Source organism: Helianthus annuus, chromosome 10 (genome assembly GCF_002127325.2).
Source record: "Helianthus annuus cultivar XRQ/B chromosome 10, HanXRQr2.0-SUNRISE, whole genome shotgun sequence".
Lineage (NCBI taxonomy): Eukaryota > Viridiplantae > Streptophyta > Magnoliopsida > Asterales > Asteraceae > Helianthus > Helianthus annuus.
In genome coordinates, this window is record NC_035442.2 from 16,805,293 (window position 1) to 16,815,366 (window position 10,074).

General features: G+C 35.2%; 2 protein-coding genes and 1 long non-coding RNA gene across 4 annotated transcripts; all 3 read left to right on the forward strand.

Annotated features, from left to right (window-relative positions):
- The first annotated feature begins 331 nt into the window (after nt 1-331).
- On the forward strand, nt 332-2,335 carry LOC110880808. 2 transcript variants are annotated; one of them, XR_004869454.1, is made up of 7 exons: nt 332-676; nt 806-848; nt 929-972; nt 1,171-1,292; nt 1,535-1,599; nt 1,824-1,909; nt 2,010-2,335. XR_004869454.1 is itself a non-coding variant. In XM_035978589.1 (6 exons), exons 1-6 carry the CDS (start codon nt 608-610, stop codon nt 2,012-2,014), a joined length of 390 nt encoding a protein of 129 aa, XP_035834482.1. In that variant the 5' UTR covers nt 383-607; the 3' UTR covers nt 2,015-2,307. The 2 variants fall into 2 exon arrangements, 1 of the variants encoding a protein (XP_035834482.1); XM_035978589.1 differs by lacking the exon at nt 929-972 and having other exon boundaries at nt 383-676; nt 2,010-2,307.
- Nucleotides 2,336-2,507: 172 nt separating this feature from the next.
- On the forward strand, nt 2,508-4,646 carry LOC118483011. The gene is made up of 5 exons (XR_004869455.1): nt 2,508-2,763; nt 2,844-2,940; nt 3,472-3,525; nt 3,989-4,254; nt 4,325-4,646. It is a non-coding gene; the product is annotated as an uncharacterized LOC118483011 (long non-coding RNA).
- A 2,547-nt stretch (nt 4,647-7,193) lies between these two features.
- On the forward strand, nt 7,194-9,725 carry LOC110884081 (protein LIFEGUARD 2). The gene is made up of 4 exons (XM_022131744.2): nt 7,194-7,659; nt 8,472-8,585; nt 8,740-8,897; nt 9,337-9,725. Exons 1-4 carry the CDS (start codon nt 7,404-7,406, stop codon nt 9,541-9,543), a joined length of 735 nt encoding a protein of 244 aa, XP_021987436.1. The 5' UTR covers nt 7,194-7,403; the 3' UTR covers nt 9,544-9,725.
- Nucleotides 9,726-10,074: the final 349 nt, after the last annotated feature.

The following is a 10,074-nucleotide window of genomic DNA, read 5'->3' on the forward strand; positions in this document are numbered from 1 at the left end:
ATTACCATGGGAAAGCCATCTTCGAAGCGGTTATCCCAACAGCGTGGCGGTTGTGAGCCTCACTTTGTTCATGTTTTCGTCTACCATAAAAGGTCCAACATGATTTAGTGTTCAATTATATATATATATATATGGAACCCATTAAGTCTAACCAACTTTTAGGATAATCTTAGCCATCTAAACTCATCAACTTTTGATCTTGACCCTTTAAACTCAAATAAAAAACTGTAATACTGGCAGTTCAAGGAAGTTAGACTTTCTCTCCTAAAAAAATAGGAAGTTTTGAACGGTTTTCTGATTTAATCTCTCCCACGTCGTCTCCTCCCCACGTTCCTGAACTTCCTTTTAAAGAGACTGATGTATCTCAAACATACATTTTCCCCCATTCCCCTCCATCGCTCTCTATCCAATTGCGTCCTTTTCCGTTAACATCCCCTTCCAAACAAACCCCGAGTCTACAACACAAATATCTCACCGGAAAGTGACGTAATTGCCGGCGATATGATACGAGCGGTTATTGTAATTAACGATCAAGTCAAGCCTCGCCTTGTCAAACCTCGAGTCCACAACACAAATATCTCACCGGAAAGTGACGTAATCGCCGGCGATGATACGAGCGGTTATTGTAATTAACGATCAAGGCAAGCCTCGCCTTGTCAAATTCTACGACTATCAGGTTCTTCAATTCTCTTTCATCTCCACATCTATACAAACCGCAACAATCAGTTGTTATTGTATACCTAATATCTATCTCTATATCTATAAACTGCCGGATCATCAATTGTGATGTCAAATGCAAGGTTAGCCGGTGGAGAAACAACAGGAAATCATTCGGAACATATACGGAGGTCTGTTTCAGTTTCCGTTGCGATTAACTGCTTAATCTACCATAAAACTTAAGTTTCTGTATTGCTTAATGTATGTTCAGGACTGGCATTAAGCCGGCGCGAGGGCGTATTACAATCAAATTAGGTATTAACCGTCACACGTTAATAGCCTTTTGTATTTAAAATCTCTGTTTTTAGCATCAGTTTTGGCACTATAAAAGCGTTTAGTATATCATAAATGGTTAAAGGAATATGTTGTGCGAAAGAATGCTTCGAAATCTAGAGGGAAATTGGCGCTTTGGTTTTAAGTTTAATGATGTGTAATTTGTATTATGATACACAGGTAGAGATGATGGTTTGAAACACCCAACCTGCTATGAATTCGTGCACAGTTGCCCTAATATAACAACCTTGGCAATAAAAGGATTCAAGTTGCATGGTTACAAGGCCCGTATGCTGGTCAAGGTATGTTTCCGGAACTTTCTTCCCTAATTGGATTTCCTTTTCCTATGAATGTTTTTATATCTTAATATCTGATTATACTTGTGATAAAAGTACATCAAAGTAGATCAAATATCACAGAAGTGAGTATTTCTGCCATATAATTAACATTGTTCGCTCTCTTTTTTATATACAGTAACTTTCTTTTGATAAAGAGCTTGAACTTGTGAATAAGTTCAAGTCTAATGTGTTAATCTATGTTTCAGGGGCTTCGCAAATTGAAAATTGTTGATTTCTCAACGCCTTATTCATTCACGGGTGCCTTTTTGAAGTAAGGAGAACCTTATACTCCAATTACTAAATGATACTTATGAGTTATTTGTCTGTTGGATTAGAGGTGTTTATATGGCCCATTTACTTATGAATGGGTTAATATGGCCAATTTACCCAACCACATCGACCCGTGCTGATATTACGTGTTTTGACCCGTTACCAACTTTTTGAGTCCTAACTTGCCTGTTTTTGCCATCTTTAATTGTATAATATTAATTAAAGGTTTGGATTACATGAACCTTGGTGCCAATGGTGGTGGAAAACATCTGGAGGTTATGATATTACGAGACTGCATGCATCTCAAAGAAGTATGACTGACCGACCTACATTCTTTCAGTCTCACCTTTCCTACCAAGTTTAAATTCATCAACATAATCCACTTATATTTAAAACATGTGTTCTTGTCAGATTGAAGTTGAGCACTTTACGGGAGCTGTTCTTGCAGGAGAATTCGAGCGTTTAAGACATCTTGTACGTAAAAGATAAATTATTGAGTTACTATTCTTCTCTTTATAGGTGGCAATTTCAACCTATTTACTGAAGCATTGGTTTTTTAATCTCTTAACATGTCAAACGGGTAAAAACCAATAACTAAAAAGGAAACAGTGCGAAAGCCTTTTAAAGTCTATTTTTAATGCAAAAAATGCCTTAAATCGTTCTGTTCAAAAAGCAAATTATTCTTTAATAGTCTTGGTTTTTGTAATCATATATATCACCTCTGCATATTCTATAGGGCAAATTGCATTTTACGTCCTTTAAGTTTCAGCTAAATTTCAGGCGATGTCCTTTAACTAACGAAATTACAACGGAGGTCCCTTATGTTTTAAGTTCTTTACAGCAGATGTCCTTTATTTTTGCGATCTTTTAGGGAGAAAGGACACCGCCTGTAAAGAAATTAGAACATAACGGACATCCGGTGTAATTTTGTTAGTTAAGGACAGCGCCTGCTGAAACTTGAAGGACGATTAATGCAATTTACCCTATTCTTTACAAATGTTTATTGCATAAAGTTCATTAGACATCTTGTGCATGTAAATTATAATACTACTGCATATTCTATGTAGTTGTTGCTTTAGAAAATGTCATATTTATGTGAAGGTGTTTTTTTTATATCTCAAACATGTATGTTCAGGATTGGCTGCGTATTATAATCACCCATAAGGTATGCGCTATAATCAAATTATTAGTTCATGTTTCACAATATCTTTGGCTTGACCTTATCCCATTAACCGTAATGTGCAGGTTCACAAGGATTTAAGCCGGATTAAACGGTTCAATGCTCACTAAAGATTTGAAAAGGTCCTTGGTTGATGTTCCATTATTCCCCAGTCTTGACTAAGTATGTGATTGTATTGGCTTCTATCTCATTGTAGACAATAGTTATGTGGTGTTTTTTTTATTACTCAATGCATCATTGGTTGTTGCTTTATTACTTCTTAGAGTTGACTTAGTCGGTGGTCAGTCGTAGCTCTTATTTCAGTTCCCCTTCTTCATCGCCTCTGTTTAGTTAAGTTTAATGTGGTCACAACTTCTATAGTGGGCTATGTAATTTTGGTGTCTTGGGTTGTGGTATTTTTTTTTTTTTTTGGTAAGTTTGTAATCTCCATGGTTCGGGTGAAATTTTAGTTAGCACCTTGCTGGGCTTCAATTATAATTGTAGTTGGGTTAGTTTAATAAAAGTTTGTTTGGTTGTTTTAAAAAAATTGTGGTATCAGTAACTGTAGGACAGTTATATGCTATAGCAAGGTTGAGCGAGTCACTAGCAAAGATGAGATTGTAAGCTACGAAATAGGTCCTTTTTATTCGTTCGTCTTGAAATTAATATTATAATATATTAACTGCTCTTTTTGTTAAATATTTTGTGATCCAGGTCAAATGTTGCAGTTAATAATGATTTACTCTAGAGATGGAAAATGAAATAAAGGTCGGTACTTCTTTAAAATCTTTTTTACATATATTTATAAAGTTATAGTATGTGTATTTTCTTAAATATTAATATGTGTACAGCTTGCTAAAAGCCAAATATAGAGTAGAATGGGAATAAGAAGCCATTAGGGATGAGAAAATGGTGCCGGTATCCGGTTCGGAACCGGTACCGAATTTTCCGAACCGACTCAATTTTCGGTACTGATTTGGTTCCAACATTTAGTTTTTTCGGTACTGGTCTGTTACAGTACCGGTGGTATTTACCGGTTTTTACTTTCAAATAGTGGTCTGTACCAGTACCAAACCGTACTGTACCAGGCATTTTCAGTACCCTTACTCATTTTTTTGGGATTTTTGGTACCGGTACCTCGGTACTGGTTGGAACCGAGCTCATCCCTAATCCCAATGAATCAATAGTGATGATATGTTCTAAAATGCTATGTCATCTTTTTGTATGACAGGTTAGGAGATCATTGCTAATAATAATGCACCAGGGATGAGGTTGAGTACATGAGAAAAATGCGTGTTATTGTTAGGAAAGCTTAAGACTGTTTAGACAAGATGTAGACTGTAACCAAAACTTTAAAAGTGGGGCTTGGCTTTGACATGTGGCAGAGGTGGGCTCCACATGGCTGGGCGTGGCTTTTTTTGGGTGTGAGGTGGCGTGGCTTTTTTTGGGTCAAATATGCCCAGCCAGCCATATCAACTCTTGGATGTGGATTAAGCTGTAGGTAAACTGAGTACCTGAGTTTATTAAATATATCAAATAATAAATAATGAGGATTTTGGTGTAACAGATATTCAAAAAGTACATTTGCATAAGAGATGTTATGCAAGGAAAGTCAACAACAGTCAACGGAAGTCACCAGGATTAACAGTAGTCAATATGCACATGGATGTTCTCTTCACAAATTTTATAAATCAGTATATAGGAAAAGCATCAATGGTCAACAGGATATATCTTGGACTTTGGTTCTTTGAATATGAGCATAAAGCCCTTAGTCATTGTACTTACTGGTCTCTTCATTTTAATGAGTATAAAAATATATAAGATGCATACATTGGACTAAGATTATGCTATGAATTAGTGTCTCCTACCATATACGCAATATATGTGAATTTGCCCAATATTTTTTAATAGATTAATTGTAATGAATTGACCTTTAAGCATTGGCTATTGACGATTTCATGTTCTTGGGGTTAATTTAATTTGGGCACAATTTTTACCACGAGACTACAGTCACATTATTATTTCAATATATGATCAAAGCAAGTATAATATACATTATAAGTCTATTTTCTCTTAAAATTAGAACGGGGAAATTTGGGGCCCAAAGTCTTTTCTAGGTTTTTAAGCAAAACATAAATGTCGACAGCGATATGTGGCTGTGGAAAACAGGTAACAACAAGGTGGAGTATTCGGTTAAGTGTGCTCTAGCCTGTATGATAGCTTTGATGGGGCTGCAAGTAATTCAATGTTTTTATAGAGTAAAATGGCAATACCGAAGGTTAACTACTTCATTTGGAGGCCCTGCAGCGGGAGCATTCCAACTGTTGCGACTTTGGCAGTCCGGAATGTGAATGTTGGAGACAGGATGTGCGACTTGGCAGTCCGGAATGTGTTTTGAGAATGAGTTTTAGTGGTTTGAAAAGAAGAAAAGTAAAAGTTAGATGATTGTAACTTTTTCAAATAGGAGATGGAAAAGAAGAAAAGGAGAAGCAAACTAGTTGTTAGCGTAACCCGTCCACCGGACGGGTATTAAACTAGTTGAGTTGGTTTTGGCCACATGCTTCAACATAAAACTATTCTGATCATTTGCAACCTAATTAGAGACCTAAACATGTTGATATTTTCCATCAAGAGTAAATTGCTGTTTCCGTCATTGTGGTTTGCGCTAATTTGCATGCTTTGTCCACCCTCAACACCTCTCGTCCTTGACGTTTGATCTTTCTACATGTTACGTCCCTGGATCTTAACATTGCTAACTTTTCTATTATTTATGTGTGAAATTACTGATATACACTCCAACCACCACCAGTCACCACCCCACCCGCGGACTCGAAACGTATCGTATGTCTGCCACAATGTAACTGGATGAGGCTTGAAAGTCCGCTAGAGTTCAGTGTGAAACGGAGAAGTGAGGTTGGGATGGCAATGAGCCGGGTATGGCTAATCCCATACCCGTACTCGGTTGTAAAATCTTGTCTCATTACCCGTCGGGTATTTGGTGGTATTTACCTGTCGGGTATCAGGCATACCTGTTGGGATTTTCATGTATATATTTTTTACTTTCCTTTATAGTTTTATGGTTTAAAAATCTATATAATATATATTAAATTATGATAAATAACATACATATCATCCTCACCATAATAATATTTGATATATTTAAAAATCTATATATATTATAATATTTATTTCAAAAAATAATTTTGCTTTTCATACAAACTAGTATTTTAACCTCGCCGCGCGTTGCAGCGGTGATGTCGAAACTTAAAGTAACTTGAATTTATACCGTCAAGTATTTGACTCGACTCGTTTTTAAACAAAATTTACCTCAAAACGTAGACCAATTTGACCTGACTCGTTTTTAAACAAAATTTATACCATCAAAAAAATAAGCACAAAAACTTATAATATTTGACCTGACTCATTACTGAGAAAAATTTACGTTGAAATGTAAACCAACTTTGATTCATACCGAAACAAACTTAAAAATAAACACACAAGAACATTGTGTTTTTCAAGTTAAATAATGGTATCGCGCGTTGCGACGACATCGAAACGTAAAGTAACTTGAATATTTACTGCCTATTGAAAACGTTGACCAGCTGAAACCTTACATAAAAATAAGCACGAAAACGTATTATATTTTACCACATATATAAAAAATAAGCACATAAAATTCGAGTGGGTGTAAGCGTCATTGCTAAAAGTTAAACATTAAGGTAAAAATGAAACAAAAGTTAAATGACATTCGCTACAATATTCTACATATTCTGAATTGTTACTATAATAATAGATATGAATAATGTTACTAAATATATGTTTCAAAAATCAAACAATACTAATAAATATGAATACTTAAAACTTTTTCGCTATATGTTTTTAGTAAACGGGTATATAATTTCGGATAATCAGGTTAGATCATCTAATCTAATCTTATCTCATACCCGTCATATACCCGCGATATATTTTTTTCTATACCCGACCTAATATCCATCAGTAATCAATTATACCCGTCGCAAATGCTTCAGACTGCGGGGTATTCGTCGGGCTCGATTGTTTTTGCGGTCATGAGCACCACAAATCATCTTTTGTATTCAAGAAAAGAGTTAAATGCCATTTTAATTCCCGTGGTTTAAGGCATTTTACTAGTTTAGTCCAAAGGTTTCATTTTTCGTCTATGGGTCCAATAAGGTTTCATCTTTGTCATTTTAGTCCACTGGGTTAACTTTATCCATTTTTTCTGTTAATAAGAATAACAATTTAATCATTGTATATGGTTGAATTGTCCTTCTAGTTAACAGAATTAGATATATAAAGAATAAAATCACGTTTAACTCTCAAGAAAATTATGCGATCACATTGACTTCAATATTTAATTTCTTTTATTATCATTTTCCTTTATTAAAAACGAAAAAAATGAAGACGAGTGACGAGTCAGCCAGAGAAGTCTGGACAATAATAGTGGAGAACCTATATTCTTACACGTGAAGATAAGTCAAGAAGTTTCTCGTTTCGTCTACCAATCACCTGTATATAAACTCCCACCGAATCCATAATTCCGTCATCACTAAGTTCAGAATTTATTCAGTTACCCTCTCATCAATTTCTTCAATTTGAAACCAATTGCCACAAACATTTCATCAAACATGTGGAATCAACCGCCGTTTGGGAAGACAGATTTGGAGACTGGACCAACCGGAAGGCTGTACCCGATGATGCTGGAGTCGCCGGAGCTCCGGTGGTCGTTTATTCGGAAGATTTACTCTATCGTTTCCATACAGTTGCTTCTCACCGTCGCTGTTGCTGCTGTTGTTGTATCCTATCATCCTATTGTCACTTTCTTAACCACTACTAGCGGTGGATTGGCTTGTTATATTCTTCTCATCATCGCACCCTTTATTAGTAAGTTTGTTTCTATCAGTTTTGGTTTATTTTTTTAAATATTCGTGCTGGCTGGCAATTTCTAACACGGATATATTAACATGGCACGAAAAGATATGGAGTTAGCAGGTTTCGTGTTTGGGTTTAACATGTTTCCTATCTTAAATAGGTCGATACAATAACATGTGTGTCGGTACTATGGGATGGGATTGGTACAGTATCCATGTCTGTATTTGTATCCGTACCGGTATCGAAAATACTCACCATATATATTGGTATGGTACGGGTATAGGTATTTCGGTACGGTATTCGTTTTGGTATTTTTATTTTAGTTTTTGAGTACTCGTACGGTACTCTATAGGTAAAATTGGTACAAGTACTAATACGATACCCGTACCAAATAGGTAAAATCAATACGAGTATCATAAATACCCTAATATGAAATAAAACATAATATAAAAAAAACTTATAATTTTCTATATAAAATTCGTACCCGTACAAATACTGAAAGTACTGAATACCAAAATCAATAAAACTGGGTACCAAACCAATACATGGACTAACCTCTTAATATTTTGTTTATATTTTTTTTATAAAAAAATAAGATGTGTGTCGGTTCTTACCTGTTTGTGTTATCGTGAATTTGCTGGTGTTTTTGTGTTTTATTTCTGTGCACAATTGTTTTATAAACAAACTTGTTTGATTTATAGCATTTGTGTGATTCTGGTTTTGATTAAACTTGTGTAATTATGAATTCGCTAGGGTTTATATTATAATTTCGTTACATGCTACTCCTTAAATTGATGTGTTTTTTTTTTTTTTTTTTTTTGCAGCATTATGTCCCTTGTATTACTATCACCAGCGTCATCCTGTCAACTATATCCTTCTAGGCATCTTCACTGTCACTCTGGCTTTCGCAGTCGGTTTGACATGCGCTTTCACTAGCGGTAAGCCTTCTACTATCCGTCAATTCATGTTTTACATATTCATTGCGCATGTTTATTTATTTATTTATTTATTTATTTGTTTGGTCAAGAAAATAAGCATATATTGAATGAAACTATTAACAGCACAAATTAATCAAGTTTGGTGATATTGCAGGTAAGGTGATACTGGAAGCTGTAATTTTGACAGCAGTGGTGGTTGTGAGTCTCACTTTATTCACATTTTGGGCCGCCAAGAAAGGTTACGACTTCAATTTCTTGGGTCCATTCTTGTTTGGCGCTGTTATGGTGCTTTTCGTCTTTGCCCTTATTCAGGTTCGTTGTTTTCCTCCTTGCATAGTTTTAATCAAACCGTAACGGGTTATACTACTGGTTTACTAGTCGGATTGGTTGAATTGGTTAAATTGGGTGACACATAATTAATTAAAAAATGTGTATATAAAACTTAAATGGTATGCTTTATAGTTCCATACTCTTCTAAAAAGTTAATATAGAAAATATTTTTTTAGAAGAGAGCATTTAAGCTACTAAGGTTTTAAATTCAAAACTTTTTAACTTTTTTTAAAAGGATTTTTTATTAAAAAAAAGTATCTAGAACGGGTCTGACCAACATCAACCGGTTATAAACTGACCGGTTCAGCAAGTGTTGGTTCAACCCGTATACTCCAGTCCACTGTCTGACCAATTGGTCCGGTCCAACATTCGTTTTAATTTATGGTCCCAAAATTTTATCTGATAAATTGTTTTTTGGCAGATATTCTTTCCTCTAGGTAGAATTTCAGTCATGATATACGGGTGTTTAGCGGCCATAATCTTCTGCGGATACATAGTGTACGACACTGATAATCTGATCAAACGATACACATACGACGAGTACATTTGGGCTGCGGTTTCTTTGTATCTTGATGTCATTAATCTCTTCATGGCGTTGCTCACCGTGTTCAGAGCTGCTGACAGCTGAATGTGTTTATTAGTTACTTGCACGCATGGTTTTGGTGGAGTTTGTGAATATACGTTATGTACACTAAATTGGTTGCATTTAGAAGTTTTTGTTAATAATGGGTTGTGGAGTAAGTGTATACTACAAATTTGGTAACTTGTTAGTTTTGTTGTAGCGGTAATTTAATCCGCGACTGTATCGCCTTTCTAGTCTTCTTTATGTTCCAACCGAACCGAGGTCAATTGTTCATGCTTTTGTAACGCAACTAATTATATCTAAACCGAAGATAAAATTAGTTTTCATCTAATCATCTCAACTTTCATTAGAGCTCTAACCTAACGGACCTGTTGTGTCCAAATAAAACTTGCTAATACCAAGTTGTCTTTTTTATTACTTTTTTTTATAATTTACAATAAAACTTACTAATACCAAGTTGTCTTTTTTATTACATTTAAATTAAACTAAACTAGAAGATTGATCCGCGCGCGTTGCGCCGCGGGCAACGAAATTGACATGTTGTTGATCAGATTCATATTTACAATGTGTTAAAGA